Consider the following 15073-nt stretch of genomic DNA (forward strand, 5'->3'; position numbering starts at 1 on the left):
TCAAAGCAACCTCTTCTGCACTTTTTAAGATGTGTTTTTTAAAATGTGTTTTTAAATCCAAACAGGAAGCACCGTTGGCCTTAGAGAATCCTGTTCAGCAGAGAGAGACAAAGGGTCCTAAAACAGGATCCCACCTGCTGCTCCAGGGCCATTTAACAACACCAGCTCACCAAAGAGAAGGAAAAACTTTATGGAAAAGGGGAGGAGCTGAGGCCAGGGAGCTCCCTTGCCACGGACACAAGAACTGGCAGGAGTTGGGTTGCACAGGAAGCAGAAGGTAAATATGTCTGAATGTCTGTTTATAATATCCTTGGATGGGATTTCTAATCCCCAGAGACATCTCAGTGCAGCCAACTCTTGTGAATGTCGTGGTTTCTTAAAGGCACAGCTCCTGGGAGGCTCCACACCTCCCTGAGGAGGCAGCTCTGAGGTGTGACCCTCCGCAGCCTACTAGAAAAATTATATGGAAAGAATTCCCACACCTCCTTTTTCTTCCAGTCCTGAAATTTGCGTGAGACAGGGCTGGGGCTCCACAAGGGAATCACAGGAGCATCTGGGAGGTGAAACTGTTGCTGAAAGCAACAGGAAGTAGGAAAACGGGATGGCCGGTGTCCGTACCCACCACGAACACGAACACGCTGTAGAAGAGGAGAGCCATGGCACTGAAGGACTGGATGGAGGCCATCATGTTCCTCTGGAGGCTCAGGGGAAGGACAATGCACAGGGAGACAGCGAAGAGCAGGACAATGCGGAACGCGCCCGACACCTGCAAAAGAGACCTGCATAAACACCTGGGCACTCAACACACCCACCCAACCAGCAAACCCGGGCATGGCTCATCTTTCCAGAGTGAACAGCAACTTCAAACAGTGCAATTCTGTGTCTGGAGGTGTGTGAAGATGCTGCAGGCTCAGCTCTGTGGGCTCTGTCTGTGCTGAGCTGAGACAGTCACTGGGTGCCACTGTTGCTCTGCAGTGTGTGACAGGTCCAAGCTGGAGGAATTTGGGGGGTGGCTGGGGGGGTTAAAAGCTAATCCAGCACAAGCCATTTAGGCATTTTCATGCAATTAAATAAAACCTAAATTTACTTGGGGAGACGAGAAATTGAAAGTGCTGGAAACTCCAATCCAGAAAATTAATCAAAGCCTCACACTGGTATTTATTATAGCAGAACACTCTGGAATGCTTGGAAATATTTAATACCTAATTTGGCTGCAGCCTCAACGCATCTTTTTTAACTTCACAGTCCCTTAATCTGAGCTTAGGAGCATCAGGCAGCACAGATAACACTCTACCAAAAATCCTTTTGCTTCCCTGCACGGCCCTCGTGCCGGCTCCGAGGAGCACCTCTTGCCTCTGAGCATCCTGAGCCAGCAGCAGGCTCATCACACGGCTGAGGAGGCAGGAACACAGAGACTTTGGCCACAAAAACAGCCAGGGACAGGACAAAAACCCCTTCTGAACTACAGGGAGGAGAGCTCAGGCAGAGGAACTGCCTGTCACTACCCTCTGGGGCAGGAATTAAGGCAGGAAGCATTATCTCCCCCCAGGAATCTGCTCCAGAATTAATAAGGGACCAAGTTTAAAAGAATTCCTTTGATGGAAATGCCTTATTGGAGCTTTACACAGCTGATTGTTTGCCATATGTCTGAGCTTCCCAGACTTCCCAGGGCTGCAGGCTCCGTGCACCAGGATCTCTCCATGAGGGGACCCCACAAAGCCCCCCTGGGACCCCAGAGGGATGCTGGGCACACTCTGAGGCAGGAGCTCTGCTGTATCCAGGGAACACAGGGCTCAGGGCAAGGTCTGGGAGCACGGCAGGAGTGATTTATTCACCTGCAATCCGAGCATCTGGGCAAAGAAGTTGGAGCCTAAATCGCCGATGACGACGTAGAAAGCGATGCAAGTGCCCAGCATCAGCCCAATCATGCTGCAAACACAAACAGGGACGGGTTAGGAGGGCCACACTTCCATCCTCAGCGTTGGGAAGAGCAGGACACCCCTTCTGCACTCCATCCCAATCAAACAGCCACCAGAAAACCTCCATCCACACCAAATGCTCAGAAATGCAGCTCTGCCCACAATCCATGCAGGGGTTTAACTCCTGTTGGGAGCCACAGGGAAAAAAAAAAAAAAAAAAACAAGGAAAACTAATCTTGGAGATGACAAGAACTCCTTGAACTCCTGGAAAAACTCAAAAGAATCAGCACGAGGATCTCAGAGCCCCACACCCACAGCAGGACCCTGCTACAAGAATCTCGATATCTAGTGGGCTCTCCAACGCCTCTCCACGCAATGGACCACACTTCAATGAAAAGATTGTCCATGAACTGCTTCTCCTCCCACTCCTGGACCACTTTCCTTCCCAGTTCCAATTATAGAACATCCCTGTAGCAATTACAGCCTCTGTCTGTATGGACAAGTAACATCTGAGGAATATTTTGTGTATTTTTAGTGCTGTGCAGAAGTTTGCAGCTGGGAAGAGCAAAGGATCTGCTGGCCTTGGGCTCAAAATGCCTGGAAAAGAATCTCTGCTGGAAAAAGCAGGGCTGTGAGGATTGTGCCATCACCTGACATCTGCACCGGGGTCATGGGAGGAAGCAGAGATGGAAGCAGGATTCCCCCTCAAGGCATCTTGCAGGAAAGGGAGCACAGAGGGCAGGAGCAGAGCAGATCCCAGGATCCAAGGAACCAAACACTCCCTCCCACTAACTCAACAGCAGGGATGTCACCCCTGGAAAGCTGCCACAAGTGACAGGGCTGTGATTTCACAGCAGAGCAGGAGAGGAGCTCATCCCCACCTTCTGTGCTCCCAGTGCCTGGGAATGGGCAGGACGGAGGTGACACCTGTGAGCTGTGCTCAGGGCATCTCACTCAGCCTCCTGTGGAATCCCAGGAGGCAGCAGGAGAACCAAGGAGAGCACAGCGAGGCTCAGAAAAGTTTTCACCAATAGCACTCAAACTGTTCACACTTTGAATCTGCAGCAGATTTACCTTGTTTCCACCAGCATTTTTCCTGCTTTTCCATAGGCATGAAATGCTGGCATAAAAGAGAAAAAAGAATGGAAGTTAGTCAAAGAAAAGTCCAGAACAGGGCAAGATGTCAGTTCCCAATTAGACATTAACAGTGACACAGGGCAGTGCAGCAGGAACACACCACTGGTATTTTGGGGCTGTTTCCCTCACCCTCCCACTTTCTTTTTCAGCCTTTCCCTTTGGAAACTGAAAACCACATAAGACAGGAACAGGGATGAGGGAAAGCCAGCAAGCAGGTTCTTTTTTTTTCTATTTAAAACCAGAAGTGGTGTGAAGCAGCAGCCACACATGGCAGCCATTAAAGGCAATGGGAGAGAAAATATTCCTGTACAAGATTGTGTGTGGCGAAAGTTAAAGTGGTGCAGAGTTCCAATCCAAGTCCCCTTTTTATTTTTATCTTCCCCCTCGAACTGGGCCGCCCGACATCGCTGGCTGGGAGAGCTGAGCTGGTGCCCAGAACGTTCAATCCCATTCCCAGAATACCCAGTGCTCCCAACCCACACCAAAGGGCTGCTGCCAAGGCTTTGCTTTCCCCCCTCCCATCCTTGGGCTGGAGCAGAAAATGCTCAGTACTCCTCAAATCACTGGGTTTTCTCTTAAAAAGACAATGCCAAGAAAACTTGACTTCTATTTTTAGCTCTTACTGGGCAGAACGGGAATGAGGAGCTCCGGTGCCAAACCCAGACCACAGTACCCAAATCTGCCACTGAGGTCCAGCATGAACCTACCACCCTGGAGTCCCCTCTGCTTTCCCTCAAGGCACAGCCCAACATTCCCAGCGCCCGCCAGAAAACAAAACTCAAATCCTTTCTGGAAGCTTCTTCTGCTATTTTAAATATTAGCTTCAACTCTTGATTTCCTTGGACTCCACTCGAGCTAAAAATTCAGGAAACGAGATGTTCTCCCACAGAATGAGCAAAAGGCACGGCAGGGACCCACAGCCTGGAGCAGGGATGTGGGGGAGCACCCAAAATAGCTGCTGGATCAGTGACAGGGCAGTGGGACAGCCGCCACCAGGCACCGTGCCCGGGCACAGGGAGCGGCCACTCGGCTCCGGCCTCCGCTGGGAATTCACAACCATGAGGGAAAAGGCAACAGCCCTGGGGGGGTCAGGCCCACAGACGAAGGGTCTGGGAGGAGAAAGATGAGCCAGCAAAGAGGAAAATATCCCTGCTGGAGATGGGTCAGTAACAGGCTGAGCTCAGGGTGGGGGGGAATGCAGGAATGGTGCTGCCGATCCTTCCAGAGCACATTCCAGCCTCTGGATAAGGACACAGCCCCGGGTGATGCTGGAACCCGCCCATCTCCTCAGCTCTTTGGAATTGATGTTCAATGAGAACAAGCCTTCAAACACTCTGGGCAGGTGTCCCCACTTGGGGACAATGGGAAAATGGGATTTTTTATCTTCTCCAGGAAGTGACGACTGAAAAATAAACAGAACAGTTGAATCCTTGGAATGGGATCTTGGAATGCCCCAAACTGGGCAGAGCTTGCTCGGTACCTGGAGAAGCCTTTTAAACCCAGTGTGGTTCCTGGGAGACAGCTTCAGCTCCTTGCCCTGCAGGGCTGAGCTGCCCCCCAGGAGCTGCCCAGCACAACCCCAGCACATCCTGAGTGCTGCTGGAAGGGGAGGGATTCACTCATCTCCTGGTCAAAATCCTTCTGGGAACTGCCTCCCACTTCCCTCCTCACCCACAAATCTCCCTGCAGCCCTTCCCCTTCCCGCCGTGGTGACGGGCCAGCGCCAGCCCCAGCCTGGGACACCCTTTGTGCCAGAGCCGTGGCCCCCGGTGTTCCTCCGGAAGGCACTGCCTGCCTGCAGGGAATGTGCACAACTCTCCTCCAGGGCTCGGCGCTGCCAAAGCCTCCCGGGAGTGCCCGCAGATGTCCCCGGGCCCAGCCTGTGGGCACAAAGGGGGTCTGTGTGGAGCTGCCCGACCCCGGAGCATTGGGATGCGGCGTGGGAGCGCTCCCGGCCCGTGGCACCTCTCCCAGGGCACCGGGAGCGGGCACAGGCGCTGCTGCCAGCCCCCGCCTGCCAGGAGGAAGCTGGGAAGCATTACTGGCCCTCTCTGTATTCCAGCCCCTTGGCTCTGGGCCGTGCAGAGGATCCCTTCTTCCCGGGACACGCTCCAAGGTGGAGGGGACTCTCTGTCCTCCGGGAAGCAGCGCACAAAAGCGTCTTGTGAGGGGCAGGGAGCAGCGGCACCGGCAGCTGGGCTGGGCACTCCAGGAGCTCCCCCTTCCCCCTGGCACCAAAACAAGGCTCCCAGACCACGGAGCTTCTCCATCTTTTCTGTTCCTAGCAGATAGAAGTCGGCAGAAGCCGGGATGTGCTTCCTGGGAGCAGCACCTCGGGCACTCTGAGGGAGGAGCAAACCCATCTGTCAGCAGATGGTGCGAGCCCTTGTGCCAGGGCAGCGCCAACCAGCTCCCTCCTCCCACAAAAAAGTAAGGCAGAACAAGGAAAAGGCAACTTTTCCTGCTGCTTCATACGCCAGCAGCAAGGACTGGAACCCAAACACCTCCTCCTGCTCCCCAAGTCAGTCAGAATCCCAAGAGAAGCCACAAGCAGAGGCCAATCCCGGCGCCAGCGCTGAGCTCTGAGGGCGGCTGGGCTCTGCCAAAACCCACCCAGGGATCTTCCAGATGTTTTTATTTCCTCAGCCCTTTGGAACCTCGCTCCGTTTCCTCTCTGCTGAGCCATAAAGGAGCTCCCAGCTCGGATTCAGGCAGCCCAGCTCCGTGCCAGGCTGGCAGGACCCGCTGTCCCAGCAGCGCTGGGTGGGGAACTCGTGCCCAGACCCATAATTAATTCATCCCAGACCCACAATTCATCCCAGATGGCTCCCGGGAGCTGGGGTTTGGATCATCTCCTCCCCTGCCCTGCGGAGTCAAAACAACTCAGCACCCATTGACAGGGCTGTGGGGAGCAGGATCCAACCCCAGCACTGCCCCGGGGAGCAAGCTGAGGCAGAACAAGGGAAACTGGGAACTGCAGCAAGAAAACATTTGTTTTTCCAACAGCACCACTGAGAAAATGTGAGTTGGGAGGCCAAGGTCACAGCGCTGTTAGAAGAGCAGGAGGGCTGGGAAGCAGCCCCAGAGCTGGGATCTCACCGAGGCCGGGGTAGGTCCTGCGCTTGCTGAGGTTGGCCGACTTCACCAGGAACATGCAGGACTGGTGAGTCATCCAGGAGCAGAAGATCAGCAGCGCGGCTCCCAGGAGGATCCCACACTGCAACGGAGCAGAGCAGGAAGAGACCAGCAGGAGATGGGGGGTCAGGTCCCCCTCACAGCCCACCCAGCCTCCCTCAGCTTCCCCCACGTGTTCCAGCCCCATTTTTCCCTCTTGCAGGAAGTTCTGTCCCCTTCCTACCGGCTCCTCGGCACAAGGACACGTGGAACACATGCCTGCTTCCCACAGCTCCCAGTCCAAGCACCGAGGAGTGAACTGGGAGCACCGTATGGAGCAGAATTTCCACGCTGGCTCATGCCTCCACAGCTCCCAGTGGGTTCAGGGAGCACAGACAGACCCCGAGGTGCCACCTCTGCTGCAGACTTATTTATCAACAACCATCTGGCAGCACAAACCCAGTTCCTGCCTCGCTGCCTTCCCTCTTCACAGGGCTGGGAACCACAGGGCACCAGGCAGGTGACTTGGAACAGGCCCAAATCCCAGGGAGGAGTGTGGAGGCACAGCTAGGGTCTGGAAAAGCCTCCAAGTCAGTTCACTTTTATGGTATAGCTAAATCCTTTAATTTTTCCCTTCTCTTTACAAGACAGGCAGAAACGATCACTTGGAGACCACAGGACAAGGAAAAGGTGCAGAAGGTTTGAGTTGGAGACTTCACGACTAATAAAAATGCAGTGTTTGGAACACGGGATGCCCGATCTTGGTCTTAAGTGATTCCTTTGCTGACTTTCCTTTCCAACCAGGGAACCACCCCCCAAATTCGGATCAGAAGGAGGAGCTCGGAGGGGCTCCCCCGGGTGCGGAGGAGCTCGCAGGGCTTTAGGCTGCCGGGGCACGGACCGACACCCCCGCCCCAGCCCGGGGGACACCGGCAGGACCCCGCTCGGACACAGCGCCCAGGCGGGCGGCCCCTCACCTGTCGGAAGCAGAAGGGCACGGTGAGCACGCTCACGCCCACGATGCTGTTCACCACGTTCATGATCAGGCCCCAGTTGGAACCCGCCGCCGCCGCCGCCATGGCCCGCGGCGGAGGATCCCCGCGGCGGGGGACCCGGTTTATGGCCGCTCCCCGAGCCCCACGGCCGGCTCGGAGCGTCCGGTGCCCCCGGTCACCCTCAGCCGGCCGTGCCCGCCATGGCCCCACCGGGCCCGCCCCGACCCGGCACCGGCCACAGCGGCACTTCCGGCTTCCGCCGCCGCCGCAGGAAGTGACGTGTCCGCGCGGCGGCGCGGGGCCGCTCCTGCCGCCCCGGAGGTCTGGACTCACTGGTGGTGGAGGGCAAAGGGCGGTCCCCGCGGCTGGGGGCAGCCCCTGAGAGCTGAGCACGGCCAGGGAGGTGCGGCAATGCACGAGGACAGACATCCATGCAGATCCATGCGTGGAAAAGCACGGAGATGGGTGTGCGCCGTGCCTTTACATGCGTGTGTGCATATACATCCATGACTTCACATCTCGCGGCAGCGCTGGCACCGAGCGGGGCTCCCCGGCGTGATGGGGACACCTGAAAAGCCCCTCGAGGGCAGCCCATCACCCCCGGCATCCCCTCCCGCCTGCACATCTGGGCACGCATCCAGCTGTGCGCAAACATCTGCTCTCCATTCCAACCGGAGCCCTCCCCAGCTCTGCCGCGGACGTGCCCCCCCACATGCCACAGGATAAGGGAAAAAAGAAGGAAAGATGCGGGGGGGCTCTGGAAGGGTCCCCCGAGGCCAGGCGTGGCGGCAGCTCGGAGTGGCACACGCCAAGGGCACGTTCCCGTCGGAACGAAACGCGGCGCTCGTATAATTTGCAGCAATTGCGATGGGAAACCGCAGGAATTCGCTCTACAAAAGGTTTGCAGGGAGGTGAAACAGGCGGCCTAATTCCCTCCAGGTGCGGCACGGGATCGGTAGCTCCGGCTGCTTTTTCCTGGCTCCTGTGCCAGAGCGGTGGCTGTGTCCATGTGTGTCCTCGGGGTGGGACGAGGGAGCCCCTCGGGAATGTCACCCGGGGGCAGGAAAAGGCCTCTGGTGGCTTCTCCAGGTCCGAGTGCGAGCAAGGGGCTTGGGAAACGTGCAGAGCCAGCCAGGAATCGCCGTGACACGGGATAGGGACACCAGGGGAGCCACCCCCGCAATGCCACGCTCCTGTGCCACAGCCCCGGGGCTCGTCCGTGCCCATCCCAGATCCCCAGGGAATGGGGTTTTCTGCAGCTCCTCGGCTACCATCAGCTGATCGGCAGCCCCGAACATCCCAAATTCTGCCTCCAGCAGCACCAGCAGCCGAGCTCTGTCCCAGCAGCACCAGGGCAGTTTCCCATCACAAACCTGCCGAGAGCAAGGAGAATTCTCTGGAAAGCTCCAACCATTCTGAACGGCCAGGCACCAGCACGAGGGACCCCGACCTTGCTCTGGGAGCCGCCAAAGGGCCCTGCTGGGTTTGGGAGCGTTCAGCGGCAGTGTTCCCACCACAGGATCCACTGGGAATCCCAAGTGCCTCAGAGCTCTTCCCAGTCCTGCCCCATGGCCCAGATTCCTCCCGCCGGATTTGGAGCCACGGAGAACAACCAGCCCCGGAGGACGCCAGAGCCACAATTACTGTAATTAGAAATGGGGGCTCAGGGCTGGCTGATCCCACGGGGATCCTGCGCTGCTTTATGGAAGTACAAATCGCTCGGGATGTCCAGGGGCCGCTGCTGTGTCCGATGCTGCTCTCCGCAGGGACGTGCACACGTGTGCTGGCATGCACAGAGCTGAGCTGAGCCACATTCCCAGCTCCCACGGGTGATGCTGCCCCAGGAAAACAGCTGGATCCATCTCTACTCCCACCCATCACTCTCTTGTTCAGGAATTCGCCTCAGTGGCAGCTCAGGGGGCACCCGTGAACATCCCACGGCACAGGGATGCTCTTCCCTGGAACCATGGGAGCATCCCTGCCCTTCCTTCTTGGGGCACACAGAGCAGGGTCATGGGGAATGGAAGGAATGGGAACCCCCTCTCCAGACCCAGGACAAGCCCACCCACACCCCACTCCATGTCCTCCCTTTCACCCAGGAACCAGCACCCAAGGCCACCCTGCTCCCAATGGCTAGTTCCAGTGACAGATGCCTGGCAGATCCTGAGAACCACCCGGCAGGGATTAAAAAACATAAATTAAAACAAATTGCAGTTTTATATTGCAAATAAGGGCAGTTTGATGGGTTTTATTGCGGAACAACCATTAATGAAGTGCAGTTTCAGGCACCTTAATTGCTCAGGGACCAAAGTTCAGTCCGTATCTCCAGCACGGGCTGGGAGCCACCACGTGTTCCGCGAGGGCCTGGCAGGTTGGGAATGGGATCGGGAACGAATTTACGGGCACGATGAGGAGGATGAAGGCAAGGAGCTGAATCCATCTGGGGGAGTTGAAACAGAGTGGGACAAACAGGTGGTGGTAGGCGAGGGGCCGTGGTGTCCCCCGTACGGCACCATCCCAGTGCTGGCCGTGGGGCCCCACAGTGGGTACCCACCATGGAATAGATTTGGGGATGGGGGTCCCCAAGCATTTGGGATGCTGGTGCTGCCCCAGGGGCTGGGCTGGAGCGATGCAGAGTGGGGGGCCCCGGGACGCCCCCTTCGCCTCTCAGAACAAAGCACGCGTGGGTGTGCCAGGCACAGAGGGGCGTGCAGGTGGACACAGCACCGGGGATACAACCATGGGACATCCACGCGCACACCCACGACACGATCGCGCCCGCCCCACGCGAGCCCCGGCACCGCCACACCCGCGCGTGGACACGCTCCGCACCTGCACGTACCCACTCCTAACACAGGCATCGGGCTATACCGAGCCGTTCTGAGCCACACGGTGCCTTACCGAGCCGTACGGAGCCTTACCGGACCTCACCGAGCCGCGCGGGTCCGGTGCGGCGCCCCCGCGCGCGCCCGTTCATTCATTCCCCCACCCGCGCCGTGGGAACGAGCCGCGCGCGCCGCGGGCGGGAAGCGCATCCCCGCGCTGGCCCCGCCCCTCTCCCCGCGGATGAATGAGCGCGCCCCGCCCAGCTCCATATTAGGGCACCCGGAGCCGCTTGGGGGCGGGGCCTAGCCGAGTAGCCCCGCCCCCTCGCCCCGCCAATGAGAGCGGCGCGCCGGGCCCCCCGCCGGGCACCGGCCTTTGTTTGTGGAGGGCTCCGGGGCCAATGGGAGCGCGGGCCGGGGAGCGCTGGGCCAATAGGAATGCGGGATGGGGGGCGCTGGGCCAATGGGAATGCGGGGGGGGCGCGGGGCGGAGCGCGGGGCACGGCCCGGCCCGGCCACGTGCGCACGGAGCCGCCTCCGCGGGGACCGGGGACAGCGAGGGGACCGGGGGGACCCCGGCGCGGCCGTGCGGGGAACTGTGCCACCGGGTTGTGTCCCCAGCAGTGCCAAGGACACGTGCCTGTCCATGCGCTATCAGTGCCGGATTCCGGTGCCACCAACGGCTCTGCACCTTCCTCCTCCTGTAGAGCCCGGGGAACACGGTGGAGCGGCCCCAGCCCCGGCTGCAAACCCCTGTCCGGGCCGTGTTGTGGGTAGAGGCTGGCCCTGACAGAGGTGGCAGCGGGGTCATTTTGTACTTGGGTGCCTGTGTGTACCCTTATTGCACGGACTGGGGGGGGGCGCATCGTCCTGCGGCCTCTGGGCAGCAAAATCCCAACTGCTGCAGACCTCATGCAGACAGAGCTGTGCCACGCATGAAACTCCAGGGCTGGGACAGAGCCACCTGTAGATCTGTGTGCTGGGACACGGTTGTGCCCAGCACGGACTGCGCGGAGGGGACTGCACCGGGCAGGAGCCTCCCAAGGGGTCCCGGAAAGGACCACCAGGAAATCCCATCGTGTGCCTGGGTTGTGTCTGGGATCTGCTGTCCCCTCCTTGGCTGTGAGAAATATCCTGGCTCCTAACTGACCCCTGTGCCAGGCCTGTGCCACGGCCCTGTGCCACTCGTGGCAAAGCCAGGCACTCCCGCCCGGTGGCAGGAGGACGAGCTCTTTGCTGCAGAGGTGAAGGTCACCGTCATTTTCTCGGTCAGACAGCTCCCAGCTCTATGTTTGTTGGTTCCTGTCCCTCCAGTGCTCCAGGACACCGTCGCAGCTCAGCTCAGTGTCACACTGGCCACGGCAATGACATTCCCGACTGGGAGCCGTGGTGGCGGCTGCTGATGGCCAGGCCAGTGGCTGCTGACTCTGCTGCTGGCTTGCTCCTCATCCCCCTCCCCACGTCTCCTATCACCAGCCCACAGCTCTGGCTCCATCCCCCCATCCAGCCAGGCCTGCTGCCAAACCACGGCAGCAGCACCGAGCACCGGGGCAGGGGCACAGCCCCGGTGTCACCCGATGGCCGGGACAGCGGCCAGCCCGGCCCGGCCCCGCCGCGCTCTCCGGCAGGCAGGGAAGCACCGGTGCATCTCCCGGGGCCCAGGGAGAGAACAAAGGAGGGCAGCTGCAGCGGAGGGAGCGGCGCTGCCGGATGCGCTGCAGCGCGGATAATCCGCCCCGGCACAGCCCCCGGAGCACCGGCAGCTCCGGCTGCGGGGAGCGGCCGCTCGGCCCGAGGCGTGAGGGCTGTGCGGGGTGCGGAGGAGGCTCATCCCGGCTCCCCACGCAGCCCCATCCCGGATCTTCGCACCGTGCCCCCCGTTCCATCCCGCTCCACAGCCGCGGCCGCTCTCACCCCGGCTAATGCCGCGCCATAAAGGAACCGACTTACATTAACGACTTTTGTCACCAAAGTCATTAACATAATAGGGCTTCCACATCAAAATTGAATATTAATGCTCCGCCGGCTGCGGAGGGAGGCGGATAATTGCTCTAATACATTTTCCAGTCGGATTTTCGCATCGCGGCAGCAATTGCATTAGCAAACCCGATTATTCCCACGGCCGGTACAATGGGATGGTTAATGGGAGTTAAGTTCCTGCCTTTTTCTTCGGACCCCCGAGCGGCTGCGGCTCCGAGCCTCCCGCTGTCCCCACCCGCCGGGGGCGCGGGGCAGGGGACGCGCTCCCTGAGCTGGGAGCGGAGGGGACAGCGGTGCGCAGCCACCTCGTCCCTCCGCGCCGGCAAACACGACCCTTGGACGCAGACGGCCTTGAGACGCGCCGGGAACGCCGTGGCCAGCTGGAAAACCGCCTGTCCCCGGAGCCGTGCTGTGCCGTTCCAAGCCGTGGGGAGCCCTGGGATGAGCCGTGAAGGACAGCAGAGGGGACACGCCAGCCCGGGGGTTCCACCACAGCGGTGCTGGGAGTCCATGGAGAGCCAGGGGTTGTTCCCAGCTCCTGCCCCAGGAGTGTCAGGGGACCCTCCAGCCTCCTTTCCCTTCCCGGGGGGTTCAACAGCTCCCGAGAGGATAAAGCTCAGGAAAACAGCTGAGGAAGGGGGGAAACTGCCGGGGTTGTAGCCCTTTCACTGCACCTCCAAACATATCCCCTGTGCAGGGACAGACCGTGCCCTCTGCCACCACACCCCATCCTCGGGGTCCCCTTTGGCCCCCCCAAGGGGGACACCGTGCTCAGGGGGCTCTGTGGTGGCCCAGCCAGAGCTGAGGGGGGGACAGGCACCGTGAGAGCAGCAGCAGCGGTGGACAAAGGCAGCTGCAGGGCTGGGGGCTGGATGTGGGGGGATCCTCATTAAATTGACTTTAATTGTGCTCATTTGGCCTCACTTCATTGATCATCCTCACACAGCAGAGTTATCCCCACGGGACGGGGGGGCAGCCCATAGGGTTTACACACCCACAGTGGGAGTCTGTCTACCCACTGTGGGGCTGCCCAGAGGGAACGTACCCACAGGAGAGGGTCTGCCCAAGGGGGATCCATGGGGAGAGGGCTCTGCCCACAGGGATGCCAACTCATGAGGGCCAGTCTGCCCAGGGAAGGGGCTTTGATATTTGTCCCCTGGGGATCTGCCCACTGTGCCCAGGGACACAACCCTGGTGCTCCACAACCCCTGGACTCAACCCCAGCACCAGGGGTTCCCCCAGCCCCTTCCCACTCCCACTCCCGCCGGCGTCACTGCGGGAAGGAAGAGCCTGAGAGCCGCTTTTTGTGAGGTTTTTTGGTTTTCTTTTTCAGCCAGGAGACTCTTTCCCAGCACTCCCAGACCCGCGGTGGCCGCACACCGTGTACCCGCACACCGGGATCTGCACCGTGCTCCCGTTCGGCACCAATTCCATGCACTGGGATAATCCATAACGGCCCTTTCCCACGTGGACAGGGATCCCACAGGAGCAGGATGCGGAGGCTGGGTGTGTGTGCAGTGCCTCCGTGCTGCCGGTGCCATCCCGTGTCCTTCCGTGTCCGTGTGTCCCTCGGCGTGTCCCCAAGCATGGCTCCGTGCCGCAGCCGCACGTCCCGCTGCACCAGCGCCTGTGCCGGGCTGTGCCCCGCCGTGCGGCCGCCTGTTCCCGGCTGTCCTTGTCCGTCTGTCCCCGTGCCGTGTCCGTGTGTCCCGGTGCGTGCAGCTCCATCCGTGCGGTGCCGGAGGGTCCCCGCGGCCCCCGGCCGCTCCCTCCTAACTCGATTGCCGTCCCGCGTAATGAATCGCCTGCCGTAATCTAATCGTGGTTACGAGTGATTGGGATTTATTTCAGTGTTTTCAATCAATTACACCCTTTTATTGCAAAAAAAAAAAAAAAAAAAAAAAAAAAGGAAAAAAAAGAAAAAACCCAAAACACAGCGGTGCTCCGGCAGGGACCCCGATGGCAGCTGCTGCCAGGCCTCTGCTCCTGGTACCCCCCGGTGCTGCTCCTGCTCCCGTTCCCACTGTGTGGTCCTGGGTACAGGCTCCCCTCGCCCAGCGCAGCCCCCGCACATCACACAGCCCCTCCGTTGGCTCTGTCCCCTCCCACGTTGTCCCCGTCCCACATTGCACAGCCCCCCAACACTGCACAGCCCCACACATGGCTCTGCATGGGCCCCCCACACTGCACTGCCCCCCGACCATGCACACACCCCCAACTTTTCACTGCACATCCCTGAACACTTAAACCCACCTCGCACGGCCCCCAACCATTCTAAAACCCCTCAAAGGAGCTCCCCAACACGGCACACCCCCCACCCTGTTCTGCATGGCCCCCCACATTGCACAGTCCCCATACATTGCAGCCCCTCATTGCACAGCCCCCCAACATCGCACAGCCCCCTTTCTGCTGTGCATGGCCCCCCACAGTGCAACCCCTCACCCTGCACAATCCCCTCATATCACAACTCCCCCAACACTGCACAGCCCCCCCCCATTATTGTACCCCATCACACTACACAGCCCCCCAACCACCCCCTCTATTGCACGCTCCCTTCCATCGCACGCCCCCCAACACTTCACTCCGCGCCTCGCAGGGCCCTCAGGCACTGCAGCCCCCCCGTCCCCGGCAGTCCCGGACCTGCGCCGGGCGCTGCCCGCGGCCCGTTCCCCTCTCGCCGCTCTTTGATCCCGCTCGCTCCGGCCCGGGGCGCTCCGGGGTGTGCGCGGGGGGGCCTCGAAACCGTCCCCGCCGCGCGTGTCCCCCCCCACCCCCCGGGAGGGCGCCTTGAAACCGCCCGCGGCACCGGCCAATCAGCGCCTTGTTTACACTGCGTGATTGACAGCGCTCTGGCGCCGCGCCAACCAGTCAGAGCGCGGGGGGGGCCCTCGCGCTGCGGCGGGGGGTGCGCAGCAATGCCATTCCCCCCGCGCCCCTCCGCCCCGAGCGCGCACTGCGCCTGCGCGCCGCTCCCTCCTCCCCATTCATCCGCCGGGCTTGAATTAGGCGCCGCCGTTCCGCGCCGCTCGCCGCGCGCTGATTGGCAGGGGCTCTGGCGGCCCGCCAGCCAATCGGGAGCGGCGCTCGCTTGACGCGCGGCGCG

At 60.2% G+C, this 15073-nt stretch overlaps 1 protein-coding gene across 1 annotated transcript in view; it reads right to left on the reverse strand.

Annotated features, from left to right (window-relative positions):
• The window catches only part of SLC38A10 (solute carrier family 38 member 10), a gene marked incomplete at its 5' end in the record, with an annotated part of 29986 nt that extends 22649 nt beyond the window's left edge, over positions 1-7337 (reverse strand). The window contains 6 exons of the mRNA XM_066332448.1: positions 623-766; positions 1836-1929; positions 2033-2103; positions 2994-3039; positions 6156-6273; positions 7148-7337. Coding sequence (XP_066188545.1) covers positions 623-766; positions 1836-1929; positions 2033-2103; positions 2994-3039; positions 6156-6273; positions 7148-7337 — 663 coding nt within the window. The remainder of the gene's footprint in view (positions 1-622; positions 767-1835; positions 1930-2032; positions 2104-2993; positions 3040-6155; positions 6274-7147) is intronic.
• Between the last annotated feature and the right edge of the window lie 7736 nt (positions 7338-15073).

The sequence above is a fragment of the Sylvia atricapilla genome, chromosome 18, assembly GCF_009819655.1.
Source record: "Sylvia atricapilla isolate bSylAtr1 chromosome 18, bSylAtr1.pri, whole genome shotgun sequence".
Taxonomy (NCBI): Eukaryota; Metazoa; Chordata; class Aves; order Passeriformes; family Sylviidae; genus Sylvia; species Sylvia atricapilla.